Here is a 13809-nt window from a genome sequence, read left to right as displayed (position 1 = left end):
CAAAATAACAATACTTCAACAAAATACATGTATGCTTTAAACAATGTATGTCAGAACTTTCCATTTTTACATAACATACTAGTTTTTATACGTATGTATACATAATAAAGACTGTATGTGTGTTTGATATATACACACTTCTAAGAGTAAACAAAGTCTTGATGTTCTTATTCCATTATTCATGACCTACACAGGCAAAAACTTGAGAATTTGTGAAGCAAACGTGAGAATTTGTCTTGGGATTTGAGAATATTCAAAACCCAACTGGACAAGACCCTGAGCAAATGCTCTAGCTGACTTTGCCGCAAGGGCTTGGACTTAGGTGACCTCCAGAAGTCCCTTCCAACCTCAACAGTTCTGCAGTTCTATGAATTTCAGCCATTTGCATGGAACTTGCCTTGTCATTCATGAGTTGATGGTTCAGTGGCGTCCACGTGCTCATCTTGGTCTGCAGCTTGGGGCCATCAACGCTTCTAGGAGGTGCAAATGCCATAGATACAGGAGATGGTGGGTCCTCTGATGTCCTGTCAGCACCAATGGCTGCAATAACTGAACAGAACAAAGACCAACATTATCTCTGTGCCACTCCATTACAGTACGTTAGTGAAAAGCAAATAATTTTAAGAAGGATTCCAACGATTTCACAACATAGCCATGATACAAATAAAATCATTTGAAAGTCAGTTAGGCTAAGGCCTTTTATTTTACGTAGCCACAGTAACCGTGACAGTAGCAGCCAGATTTTCTGATGGAACCTCTGTGCACTAATGTCATATAAATAATTAATAAGGAAGCAGGTCTTCCCCACCACAAATGCTATTGAATATGCTTTTGATCTTTGATGCATGAATGATCACAACAGGGTATTTGCAGCGAGCTAGAAAGTACATGGCATTTCTCTTTCCAGCTGTTGGCACTGAAAATTGGAGATAACTTGTGCATCCACTTATGTGACATCAGCTAGGTTTTTACTGATTTTGATGGGCATATAATGCCAAGTCTCAAAGGGCCAATTTGTTTCTGAAAAATTTAACTGAAAGAATGAAATCCAGAGTGGTTCAGAATTGACTTAAATCTCTGAGGGTCCTGTCTTCAGGCAGACTGGTTTTGATGGTTTGGACTGACTGCGCTTTTAAACAAAAATTTCTATGTGAAGTAAAGCGGAGACATTTAACAAAATTTTCCCTTCCCTTTTGTGACACCAAGTAACTGGACTTTGTTCAGACAAAGCCATTTCTTCACAAATTCTTGCCCAAACACAGGAAAAGCTTTTTTCCCTTCATCTTCTATGCTGCAGTGGGATTCAGCAGGATAATGTCATTGCTCACCTCAGGCATCCAATTTCCAGACTGGAGGCTTAAGCTGCAGCAGCTTGAAAACCAAGCCATTTCTTTACAACACTGAAAAATATCTCAGTTCCCTTCATATAGTATTAGGCAATTTTTCTGTAAACACTTCAGATCGCTTTAAAGCTTTACGGTGGCAAGGTGAATAATAGGACTTTTGGAACAAAAGAAAAGGTAACTCCACTAAGTAACTTCAATATCATGTTGCCAGCCTACCCTGAATGCAAGCACCGCAACACTCACCCAGCAAACGGATCTTTCTAGCTAACACAGCTCTGAGGCTCACAAGACACATCTTCACGAAAGCTCAGTCCTCCATTCCTCACCCAGACAAAATTCCTCTCTATATCAGGGGAAGATTAATCTTCAAAACCCACTGCAGGATATGTCTGGGCACATCACCTTTTTTGATTAGTTTTTCCTCCCTTGCTTTCCTAAGTTACTATGGAATCAAAGAAGCATAAAGAAAAAAAAGAAAAACCTATCTTTCTTGCTGCCTTTGGTGATGGTCCGTGGTTAGGAAATAAGTTCATCACATGAATTGGAGATCTTTCTTTTATTTTTTTGCCAGATGCTTAAATAACTTGTTGCCTGCACACTGAAATTTTGACTTCCCACAGAGAAGTCACTGCGAGCTAAAAGACTCACTGAGGTTTCGTAGCCTCACGTTCTGTAGTTGGCCAATGTCAGAGGCTTCTTGTGCAACCGAGTAGGTGCATTTGGGATACGCATGACGATGGGATCGCTTACTGGGTTGTTTTTGTTTTGCTTTGTTTTTCTGCAAGGCCCCTGCCCTTTTCAATGCACAGAAATACAACATTACAAGCTAGAGAAACAGCTCCACTGCCAACAAAACAGGTTTGGGCAACCATGTCCTGTTTTTCAGGGACAACCTTCTACATTAGTCACAAAAACCATCAGTTGTCACCACGGCACACTCCCAGCCCTGGATTCACGCTCCAGTTTCGGTAGGCAGACGAGCTTTCTTGGTGCTGGGAGCAGCTGCGTTCACAAAGCCCCTCTGCGAGCCCGCGTGTTAACAACTCGTGGCAACAACTCATGGCCCAAAAAGACCTTCGTGTCTCCGGACCCACTCATGCTTCTTCCATGCCAAAAATGTGGCTCACAGAACGCCTGGCAGAAGTCAGATTCCCAGCTCCACACGCCGTAAAACTGCCTGAACGGCACTTGATGTTCGAGCACGATGCGGAAACGGGACTGCAAAGGCAGGCACCGTGAGGCAAAAGGGGAGCGTAGCCAAACGTTTTAGCTTCGTACGCGATGTGCCAGCCTGCCATCCTCCCCCTCGCTCCCCCTTTGCTAGCTCAGTCACACAACCACCGCCCGCTGGGCTCCGCGTCTCCCCGGCTACACTCCAAATCGCGATGAGGGGAGGGAGGCGACCCCGAGCCCAACCTCAGCGGCATGCAGGATGAATTCTTGGGTGAAGCCAGGACTGCGCAGCGTCACTTTAGAGCACGTGCTCTCCTGGGGTTCCTCAAAGGCGCGCCGTACATGCTGGGACTCGGTGCGCTGACTGATTAGGTGGCCTTGAATGTCGTGGGATGCATCAGAGGAGCCAGCAGTGTTAGCAAATCTAGAAGCACCTTACCTTTCACAGAATCACAGAATAGTAGGGGTTGGAAGGGACCTCTGTGGGTCATCTAGTCCAACCCCCCCTGCCGAAGCAGGGTCACCTACAGCAGGCTGCACAGGACCTTGTCCAGGCGGGTCTTGAATATCTCCAGAGAAGGAGACTCCACAGCCTCCCTGGGCAGCCTGGGCCAGGGCTCCGTCACCCTCAGAGGGAAGAAGTTCTTCCTCATGTTCAGACGGAACTTCCTGTGCCTCAGTTTGTGCCCACTGCCCCTTGTCCTGTCACTGGGCACCACTGAAAAGAGCTTGGCCCCATCCTCCTGACACCCACCCTTCAGATATTTGTAGGCATTTATAAGGTCCCCTCGCAGCCTTCTCTTCTTCAGGCTGAACAAGCCCAGTTCCCTCAACCTCTCCTCGTAGGGGAGATGCTCCAGTCCCCTCACCATTTACCTTTAACATGCAGCTATCCTGAAAATTGGACTGCAGGTTCTTTATAGGCCTTCTAAGGAGACACTTGACTTACCAACCACAGTTCAGCTGCCTGTTCCCCAAAGGAAAACCTGTGCTTGTTGTCTTCACCCTGAACTCCCTAACTCCGGCAGGATTAACAGCTAATCTGGCTTCTTCAAGAGCCTAGAGTAACTCTGATCAGAGTTAATCTCTGACATGATACTGAGGTGGCTGCAGCACCGTGCTCAGCACACATTAAAAAGCAGCTGGGGTACTGTGCAGACCAGCAAATGTCAAGCTGTTTAGCCAGGGCCCCACTTTTCTTCTGCAATAGTCGTTATCTTTGGACTGGGTGCCCAAAATAACATTCCAGAGATTGCTCCAGCTTGTTCTTCACGTATCCTGGGATGAAACTCCTCAAGCTCAGCTGATCTGAAAACATTCAACCAGCAAGAAACATGAGATGAGGTTAACAAGAAACCAAGCTTTAAAAATATAGAGGGAAAATGCTGGTTCGCTACCCAGAGAGGAAAAGTCATTGACACATGATGCCAAAAAGAATATCTGATACCCGTCTCCTAGGAAAAATAAAAAGGCAACGTAGAAGCAGGTGGCCGGCCAAATAAATATCAGTGCAAAAAAGATTTGGGGGCAAGACTGGGGAAACACCAGGTTTTGTGAGTATATACGGTGTTTTCAAGCTGTCTGTGTTTGATTAACTTCACACCAAGCTGGTCAGAGATCTCCAGCTCTCTCAAAGCGGTTATCTTACCCAGCTTCTAGAGAGCTGGTGAGCCTGGCAGGGCGCAAATGTTAAAAAAGAGCAAAACTGCCTGGGTTCCTACAGTCAGAGTACCTAGAAAAGGTTCACAGTTCAGATGAAAGGATATACTGTGTGGGGATCCAAGAGATTTGTGCTCTTCAAGATGTATGAAGAAGAGAGACATTAATTTCACAGGGCAGGAAAGACAAATGGTGTTTTCGAACAGCGAGATGATTTCAAGACTGATCGAAATCCTTCTGAAGCCAATGGAAATGCTTTCACGGATTTCAGTACAAGTTGGGTCAAGCCCTTGGTTTAAAAAAATGTGAATGCATTTAAGAAAGATTAGCAATACATAATGATCATATCATATTAACTGAGGGCATTGGAATCATTTCCTTTAGCTGGGTTAATCTCTGCTTAACCCTCTGGAATGGCATTCCAGAGGTCTGTGCAAACCCTACTTGAAACGAGTCCTTCAGAAGCAGGCCCGCTGTATTAATGTTTTTGACCACATCTCTGTAGCAGTAAAGCCTTTGTGGTTCAACAAAGCCTGCTGCACTCAGAGGTTTAAGGATGCATTTTGCAGGGAAAGAGCCTAATCACATTAATCTGCGTGACGACTATGGCACAGTCGAGGAGTTCAGTTGTGAATAAACAGAATTTAACTGAATCAATCTCAAGCTCAGACAGGAAAGTAATTCTTCTTGTAAATTATTATATTGACAATAAACAGTGTGATGATTGATGGAAGAAATGCTTTAAATGGCAGCAGCAGAAAAGCAATCTAGAATGTAGGCCAAACTATAGAGCATTCAAAAGGGAAAAATGCAAAAGGATAGCTCTGGGTGGAAACAATAATGTGAAACAGGTCCTCCCATGTAGGGGGACACGTAGATAAAGATGGCAAGAGGAGAAGGGCGGGAGGCTAAGTGCACATGTGCAGTGATTTACAGCCAGGAGGCCAACACTGCACTCCTCCTTTCCCTCTAGCTAGCTCTGAACCCAGAAGCTGCAAAGCACTGATACCATCCAGCCTTCCACGTTTGCCACCTGCAAGGTGCACAGCGACGCCCCGTCCTCAGTAACACGTCCGCTCCGACTGCGCGATACTGCCAGTGTTCCCCACTGACACATCAGTCTCCTCACGGCTGCCCCCGAGCCTGGGGAGGGCTCTGTGACCCTGACACAGATGTTTGCCCAGCTGGTTTTGAGGATCTCTGTGGTGACAATGCCTGTAGCTTGTCACCCCAGAGCATAGCATCGCCACCGTACTGATAAACCCAAACGCCTGCAGCTCCTTGTGCCAGTGATATTTCTGCCTCTCTCCAGCACCAGCACCTCTGCGCACCCTGCACGAGACCACCACCCTCACCCCTGCCAGAGCGTGCTAGAAATATCCCTGTGGACAAGAATCCAAGCTTTGAGTACCCCTATCACAGAATCACAGAATCCCAGCATGGTCGGGGTGGGCAGGGACCTCTGTGGGTCACCCAGTCCAACCCCATGCTGAAGCAGGGTCACCCAGAGCAGGCTGCACAGCACCGCGGCCAGGCGGGGCTGGAATATCTCCAGAGAAGGAGACTCCACAGCCCCTCTGGGCAGCCTGGGCCAGGGCTCCGTCACCCTCAGAGGGAAGAAGTTCTTCCTCGGCTTCAGCTGGAACCTCCCAGGCTTCAGTTTGTGCCCCTTGCCCCTTGTCCTGTCGCTGGGCACCACTGGAAAGAGTCTGGCCCCATCCTCCTGACCCCCACCCTGCAGATATTTAGAGGCATTTCTAACGTCCCCTCTCAGCCTTCTCTTCTTCAGACTGAACAAGCTGAGCTCCCTCAGCCTTTCCTCATAGGACATCCTCCCAGGAGCTGTCACAGCACTACGAAGTCCCAATGACATTACACCCAGGGGAACCATTTCCTAACACCATTTCTGCCCTAAATAAGACAACAGCAAGGTCCCTTTTATCCTTGGAGAATAAAGCATTTCCCTTTCTACCCCAAACCTCACTGGATTTATGTTCTGTTATGTAGTTGGGTGCTCTTAGCTCAAAGTCCACCAGAACTTCCCTGGTCCTGCAGCACATAGTTACACTGCCCAGCATCCCCATGCCCCGATAGCTTTCCCTGCCCCACTTTAAAAGTCAGTCGCAAACCCCAGCTGCTCAGTTCTTGTGTCAGTAGATACCAGTGCTTTTTCCACCCATTTATCCTCTTTGCACGATGTCTTTATGCCCTGTCCCTTCGAGAATTTGTATTTCTAAGTACACTCGCACACCGAAACCTCTGCTGGGACCAGGAGGCAACGCCCGCCGCCTCCGTTGCTGGCAGACGGGCAGCCCCCAGACCCTTCGGGCCTCAGCGTCCCACCACTGTAGCGCTCGGACTTTCTCCACTGGAGACCCCCCTCTCCTCACAGCACTCAGACTTTCTCCATCACAGACCCCCTCTCCTCACTGCCTGGGCCCTGCTTGGCGCACGCTGGGGTCATCCATCTTCCCCTCAGACACCCTCGCTGCACCCGACGGAGCCTGTTCCCCCCCCTCCACGCACCCCCAGCCCACCCCCGCGCACCCCACGCTCTCCCAGGGAATCCGTCCACACACACACCCCACCCCCGCCCCCCCCGTGTCCCCTCAGGCCTCGCTCACCCCCAACTCGGCCTGGGCCGCCCCTCACCCGCCTCCGGGCCGCCCGCCGGCCCGCTCCTCCCTCTAGGCCGCTTCCCGTCGCTATGGCAACCGCTTCCCTCAGCCAGCCAATCAGACCCCACGGGAGAGGGAGGGGCGGGAAAGCGGCCCTACCGGAGGTTCCGATCTACCCTAGCAACCTGCACGGCCCGTTCCGATTGGCTCGTTCGCTTCGGCAGGGAGGGGGGGGCGGGGCGGCGGCGGGGCGTGACGGCGCGGGGCGGGGCGGGCGCTGCGGCGGGGTCGGGGCGGGAGGAGGAGGAGGCGCGGCCGCCGCCTCAGCCGCCGCCACCTGAGGGGAGCAGCGGGGCCGCGGCGGCGGGACCCCGCGCTGAGGTAACGGCGAGGACCCGGGGGGTGAGGCTGGGCCTGCAGTTTCCCCTCAGCGATGTCGGCCTTTCACCTCCGCAGCGGCCGGGGAGGGGGGGGCAGAGACGCCCGCTCCTGCAGACGGCGCGGTGGGGGACGGCCATGAAGCGTCCTCTGGGCGGGGGGAGCGGCGGGCGGCCGAGGGAAGGAGGATGCTAGCACGGAGGTGCTGGGTCCTCCCTCAGGAGCGCCTGAGGGCCGGGAGATGCCGGTCACCTGCCTTCCCGCTCCCCCCGGCCCTGCCGTTTCCCCTCCCGTACGTTTCGGCAGCCGAGGGGAGGGGGACGCGGGTTCCCGGTGCTCTCCCCCCTTCGCCTCGCAGTGCCCTGGGAGCCCGGGGGGGAGCGAGGGGGGGTTGGTCCCTCCTGGCGGTGAGTGGGGCCGAGAGGGAAGGGGACCCGCTGCCCCTCCTTCTGTCAGTGCGCTGGGGAGCCGGGGGTGCCGTTCCCCCCCCCCCCCCCCCCCCCCCCCCCTTATTCTGCCGCGGTTACTGGTCCCACGCTTCCCTCCTTGCTCTTCGCTGCCCGGCAGCGGTGACCCAGGGTGCTGGTCCCACGCAACACTGCTCTCACCCTTTTCCCTTCGCAGTGCAGCAGGGACCCCAGGGGATGCTTAGCGCCGTCCATGCACACCCTCCCTTTCCTTTTGCAACGAGTGCGGTGGGGACCTGGGGGGAAGGGGTGCTAATCTTATGTGCTTGTATCCATCCTTTCCCTTTGCAACGCAGCAGGAATCCAAGAGGATGCTAGTCCCGTGTGTGCGCTTGTTCCTTTTGCCTTTAAAACACGGTGAGGATTCAAGGGGGAAGGGGATGCTCGTTCAGCCTGCACCCTACCTCCTTTTCCAATCTGAGGGATGATAGCTAGCTCCCTCTCCAGTTCCTTTAGCTCGCTGTGCGATATGAACCCGAACAGTTCCTCTAGCTCGCCGTGCGATAGAAAACCAAATGGTTCCTCTAGCTCGCCGTGCGATATGAACCCCAACGGTTCCTCTAGCTCGCCGTGTGATATGAACCCGAACAGTTCCTTGAGGAAGGAAGGAAGGGAGATGCTAGACCTGACCCTCCATATACATGGAGAATCTAACCAGAAAGGGTTTCTGCCTTTCTGTCCTCCCTGCTGGGAGCGGAGCAGGGGCTGTCATGGTGTCACGAAGCAGAAGGAGAGGGGAAGAGGAGATGCTCTGCATCTTTCTTCGTTCTGCCCTGTAGTACAGTGAGGAGGAGCATGGAGAAGTGTAGAACGTGCCCCCTTTCCTCTGTGGTCTCCTAATTGAAGTAGAGGATGTGCAGCATTGTAGTGTGGTTCTCCCATCATAAATACGTAACAGAAGTGGAACAGGGGAGTACAGCATCGGAGTTTCTTTCCCACTGACTAATTAAAATGGAGTTGGGAGAATAATGTATTCTCCTTTTGTGCCTTCATGTGGGTGGGAATGGGTTGGAGAAACGCTGCCAGTGCTTGTGTGCAATGAATGAGTTCCTTTCCCTTCTCTGTGATCGGAATTGAGTGGGGAATGACTAAGGTGACATCCTCCTCTTGTCTACTCACTTGTACAGGAGGAGTCTAGTTGGTTTTATCACCTCGTTTCTCTGGGACAGATAACCATGAATTAATCCACCTACATACTTTCTTTCTAAAGTGTGATAACTTTTTTCTCCTTGTCCTGCTGTTATTGACCACCTTAGTAGCTTTGAAAGTTATTTGAAAAAAAAAAAGAGAAAATAACTGATGGAGGTTAAGCTTTTCATTTCGTGATTTTCACTCTTGATAATAGTAGTCTATGCATGTTTTAAGTTGTCCTTTACAGCAGGAATTGGATGGGCTTCTTATGATTATAAATAATGTATAAATCGGTAACCACACTAACGAGCTAGCTGTTTTCTACCCCTTTTGCCCACAGGTTTTTTTGCAGTGCCTTGGGGTGGATGGGCAGGTATCCCCTCCTGCTCTTTTATCCCGAGTGTCATCGAAAGTGTTTTGTTTTGTTTTTATATACATATAAAAATAACCACAAAATTTCATATGTAGAGGCTTAGCACAGAGTATATGGAACTGGATCTGTGGTGAGAAACTATCTTGACACTAAAGACTGCTTATTACAGCATTCATCTGTCTACACCAATTAATAGGTCATCTATATGCTCATTTGCAAAACTTTCGTCTCCTTTCGCAATGATAGGGTTGTCTTTTTCCTTGACTTCACCTAGATTTTTTTTTTTTTCCCATCGAAGGACACTGCATGACTAGGCTATATAATCTGACGTTCTTTTCTGGCTCTAGTAAATACGTTCTTCATCTCCTTTATGGTACTGTGTAGTAATAAGATCTCAAGCATAAAAAGGAAAAGTCCTGAAAGGACATGATGAATTTTTTTCTGCTTTTTGCACAGTTTAAACTTTCATGGCTCATTGAGTCTGGGTTTTTGCATGTTTTTTTTCAATTTGGGGTTGTGAGGAAGTCAGAGGATGGGTGGATTTGTTTGAAGTCTCTACTTTGAATGTAATTAATGTGATGATTTGTGTGAAGTGTTCTTGGAGTTTTTCCCAAGACTCTGGATCCTGACATGGATTTGCCCAATGTTTATACTGCTTCCAACTTGAACACAATACCTGGTGTGAGCACAATTCACCTTGTGGTGCTTCTGAACTGCTCGTAGGAAGCGTTATCTACTGATCACTGCTGGAATGGCACCTGCATTACAGGGAGCATGCGAAAAAGCCGGTTCCTAATCCGCGCTACAAGTTGACTTCACTAAAGTTGTTAAATAAAGTCTTTTGGAGTTGGTGGCCAAATTTGGGGAAAAGGAAAACAATTCCTTGAAGACGGTATTTTGGAGATGACAAGCTGAAAAGGCTGCTTTTCCTGCGTTTGGGAAACTGTTAATAAAATGTCAAAATTGGAAGACCAGATTCAAAGGGGATTAGGCATCTTGTACAAAACTAAGCAGGAATTGATTTTGTCTGTCTATATTTGGGTTTTCTTTTTTTTCTGAAAGAGGTACCAAATTCTTGAAAAAGAAGTCTGAGAGATGACTTCCTTTGATCAGAAGGACTTAGCTTTTCAAGGCCATGTGAGCTTGAAATTGGACTAAAATCAGGTGTGGTTAGATGTAGTGTGTCTTAAATACTTTGGCTAATTTTGATCTTTTTAATTCAGTCTGTTGACTGCTCTTCACAGCAACACTTGCTTGCTTCAGAATAGAAGCAAGATGCTGTGATTTGAGCTGTGTTGGTTGGTTCTGCCACCTAGCTTAAGGTGTAGATAATTCTGGTTTCAGCTTTTTGGTCATGTTTTATTTTTCCCAGGTTTGGAACAGTTTCACTCTTTGTGTTCTTTTCTTTATGTACCTCGGTGCTGCCTCAGACATGGATTTCCCGTCAATAGCTGTTAGGTAGTAAGCAGCCTGTGAAAGCAAGTTGTCAATGATCTTAATTTAACATGGTTATGTTTAGCGTCTTGGTCTCTTTCCCATTTGCATGTTTGTTTTTACCAGCCTGTCTTGAACAGCTACAGCCAAAAACATTGCTGCACGTGATCTTAGAGAAGCACAGAATTGTTTAGGTTGGAAAGAACCTTGCAAGGTTATCTAGTCCAACCTGCAAAGAGTTGGAGAGTTTAAAGAGGTCTACGGTATTCGATTTTGCCCACCATAAGATGGGTCTATGTAAACAAAAGTGTGCATGCATAACTTTTTTGATGGGCTGATACCAGCAGAATCTGGTAATTAACTCTTTTGTCTCTCTCACTAAGTTTGCATTAGGGAGAAAGGAAAAACTTTTTCCCTCTCTGACATGTAGAATTTATTTCCCTTTCTGAATCTCCAAGGCAAAACATTCCTCTCTCAAGATTGGAAGTCTGTTCAAATTTGTGGTTGCCTACTTTTGGGAATACTGATGGAGTATTTGGGGTTTTCTGGTTCAGACGGAATTTCCAAGTTTCTGTTGCCTTTCAGTGCAAACCATTTCTTTTTTAAAGCAGTTGGTTGCAGACTGAGTTTTGCTATTTTTGTTGCTGTAAGACAAAACTGTTCGAAGAAAAGGGCTTCTCTCTACTCTGATGGCTCTGTCAACGTTTTCCATGCTTTAGTCTCCAATTTCAGAGTTTGTTTCTCCAGTCGATGAGCACGATGTGCTGAGTCCCTGTTCTGCTTGTTCCACTCCAGCCCCTCGGTGCTGAGAAAACGCAGATCCAGCCCTGGGGAATGACTGCTGTTTAAGTTGGCTCTGTAGGTAGAGCGGAACTGGCAGAACAACCCTACGTAGCTGTCTTCGCGATTTCCATCTTCAAGAGCATGTGGGGAAAGGGGTGGTCAAAGAATGCTGTCTTCTGGCTTATCCTTGGCTGTTGTGACGATTTCCGGAGAGGAAGATATGAGATGTGTGTGCTGGCAAAATGGGTTAGAGACAACAAAAAAGCTGTTTACAACTGGACCCAAATTCCATCTTTGAATGCAGGTAGCCAAACCATGATGGTAGCTTGTTGGGCAGAACAGTCGTCTTCACTCCTGCAAGCTGGGACTTGTGTATTGGTGGTGGTGACTGTTTTGTTTTTGTTTTATAATTATTCAGCAGGAGTTACGAGGCCATGCAACTAAAGAGATGCTATCGATGTTAATATACCAGTGGAGATGCTGAGTCATAAATAGCTTGGTTTCAGTGTGGTCAACAATTGCAGTGCTCGCATGGTTAAATTTAAAGCATGGGGTTTTCTAAAAATATTTTCTTCGTAGTAAATACATTTCCCCCTTTTCCCCATCCTGAGTTTTACAGCATACCAGCTTTTCGCCCCCCCAGAAATAGTCTGAAACCAGGACTGAAACTTGTCAAGAGACCCTCTAGTCTTGCACTTGAGAACTTGAAGCAATTTGTCTGATGGGCTATTTAGAGCTAAAATATTTTAACCGATTACAAGGCTTTTTACTGTATTTTGTTTGTTGTTTTTTTTATTCTAGGTTACCTAACAAAAGAAGAAGGCAACTCGACTGCTGTTCTGTCACGATGGGGTCAATTGTGTGGGAATGTGGCTAAACGTTTTCATACCTGAACTTAATACAAGCTATGTAGTACGGAGAGAAGAAAAGGCAAGATTTCTCCCACGTCTGTCTCCAATACATTGTCTTCTGGACTGAGCTGACAATGTTGTATGCAAAGAATACTCCACTTTTGAAGAACCTTACACAAGGACTGAAAATATCACCGTTGAAGTGAAATCCGAAGGCACATGAGGAGCTGAAAGAGGTTTCTGACTGGGCTCAATAGCTGGCCCCATTCCCAGTGTGGAAGGATGGCTGTTAGCTGGATGTTCTGTTACCTTTGGCTTTTGGATGTTTTGGTGGGGCATGCAAGAGGGCACAGTTTATTTTCTTGTGAGCCCATCATCTTGCGGATGTGCCAGGACCTGCCTTACAATACCACCTTTATGCCGAATCTTCTGAATCATTACGACCAGCAAACGGCAGCATTGGCAATGGAGGTAAGACTGGTTTTATCAGCAGTATATATGGTTTTGGCCTTTAGTTGACAAAGAATTGGTAGCAGAATCCAGGAAGATATTTATATTAGAAATAAAAATTTTAAAATCAAGATAATTAATAATTTAAATACAAAAAAATACTACTTGCATAAGATGTATTGTAGTGTATACTAAAATATTGTATGACTACAAAATGTGCCGAATTTAGTATAACCGAGCGTGAAACACTCTGGATGTGTTTGTATGTTAGTCTGTTACTTTAAATATTTAGACAGATCAAGAATGCATATTTTGAATGGTCTGCCGCTTAACTAAATGCCGGGAAAGTCGCATACTAAACAATGAACAGAAGAATTTTAGTTCTGAAGACTGTGTTATCTGGTGGCTTTGGAATGCCTGGCCTTTTCTTAACCGCCTAAAATGTGGTGTGAAAAAAATGAGAGTAAGAAGATGTACTATGAAAATAATGGAAATTGCTCGTTCATTGGTACTGCTTTTCTCAGCTGCAAGAAAGTCTGTTGTCTTGCAGACAAGCCTGTTAACCTGTTTCTGTTCTACACCCAGGCAGACAAGCTTTTAGACATGCACTTTCTTTGTTATAATGGTACATTATTACTGTTACCATTATCCCCCAAAACCTTCTTTGGGCTTACGCATACTAATTTTCTCCTTTTAAAAAGACACAACACATTTCCACTGATTTCTGTCTAACCTTTCTTTGGAGAATTTTCCTGATGGGTCTTCAAACGCACTCTTAGTCTCTTTATCTGTAGTTTAGTTTATACAAGACTTTTAAGTTCCGTTCAGTCTATTCTCTGTCCTGCCACCCTGCCTGAGGAGTTTCCTTAGTTGGTGTTCTGAGATGTGACTAAAATTGATGGAAATTCAGAATATTAGTCAAGTCTCGCCGTCAGCCTATTCAGATTTTCATGAGAGATTTGTGCGGATTAGGTTTGTTTGTGTTTTCAAAGTGCTTGGGAATCCTCACAGGTAGATATGCTGTGCTATACACTGAGAACAGAAAGAATAATCATTTGTTTTCATCTTCGAATGCTCTTCCTGACAATATAGAAACTTAATTTAATTGGTCTTGTTAAATAGTATAAAGCCAAGGCTTTATATAGG

The 13809-nt window shown here is 47.1% G+C and overlaps 2 protein-coding genes across 4 annotated transcripts in view; one reads left to right on the top strand and one right to left on the bottom strand.

Annotated features, from left to right (window-relative positions):
- FBXO16 (F-box protein 16) overlaps positions 1–6887 on the bottom strand; it is a 40258-nt gene extending 33371 nt beyond the window's left edge. The window contains exons 1-2 of one of the 2 annotated variants that reach the window (XM_075415070.1): positions 6831–6887; positions 398–549 (exon numbers count right to left, since the gene is read on the bottom strand). In XM_075415070.1, the coding sequence (XP_075271185.1) occupies positions 398–493 (96 nt within the window). In that variant the 5' untranslated portion in view covers positions 494–549; positions 6831–6887. Of the gene's footprint in view, positions 1–397; positions 550–6802 lie in introns of both variants that reach the window. The other variant, XM_075415069.1, reaches the window with a different exon arrangement.
- A 205-nt stretch (positions 6888–7092) lies between these two features.
- The window catches only part of FZD3 (frizzled class receptor 3), a 66013-nt gene continuing 59296 nt past the window's right edge, over positions 7093–13809 (top strand). For both annotated transcript variants that reach the window (XM_075415066.1, XM_075415065.1), the window contains exons 1-2: positions 7093–7177; positions 12164–12684. In XM_075415066.1, the coding sequence (XP_075271181.1) occupies positions 12496–12684 (189 nt within the window). In that variant the 5' untranslated portion in view covers positions 7093–7177; positions 12164–12495. The remainder of the gene's footprint in view (positions 7178–12163; positions 12685–13809) is intronic.

The sequence above is a fragment of the Opisthocomus hoazin genome, chromosome 2 (genome assembly GCF_030867145.1).
Source record: "Opisthocomus hoazin isolate bOpiHoa1 chromosome 2, bOpiHoa1.hap1, whole genome shotgun sequence".
Taxonomy (NCBI): domain Eukaryota; kingdom Metazoa; phylum Chordata; class Aves; order Opisthocomiformes; family Opisthocomidae; genus Opisthocomus; species Opisthocomus hoazin.
The sequence above is the reverse complement of the archived record's forward strand: the minus strand, read 5'-3'. Positions and strand labels throughout refer to the sequence as shown.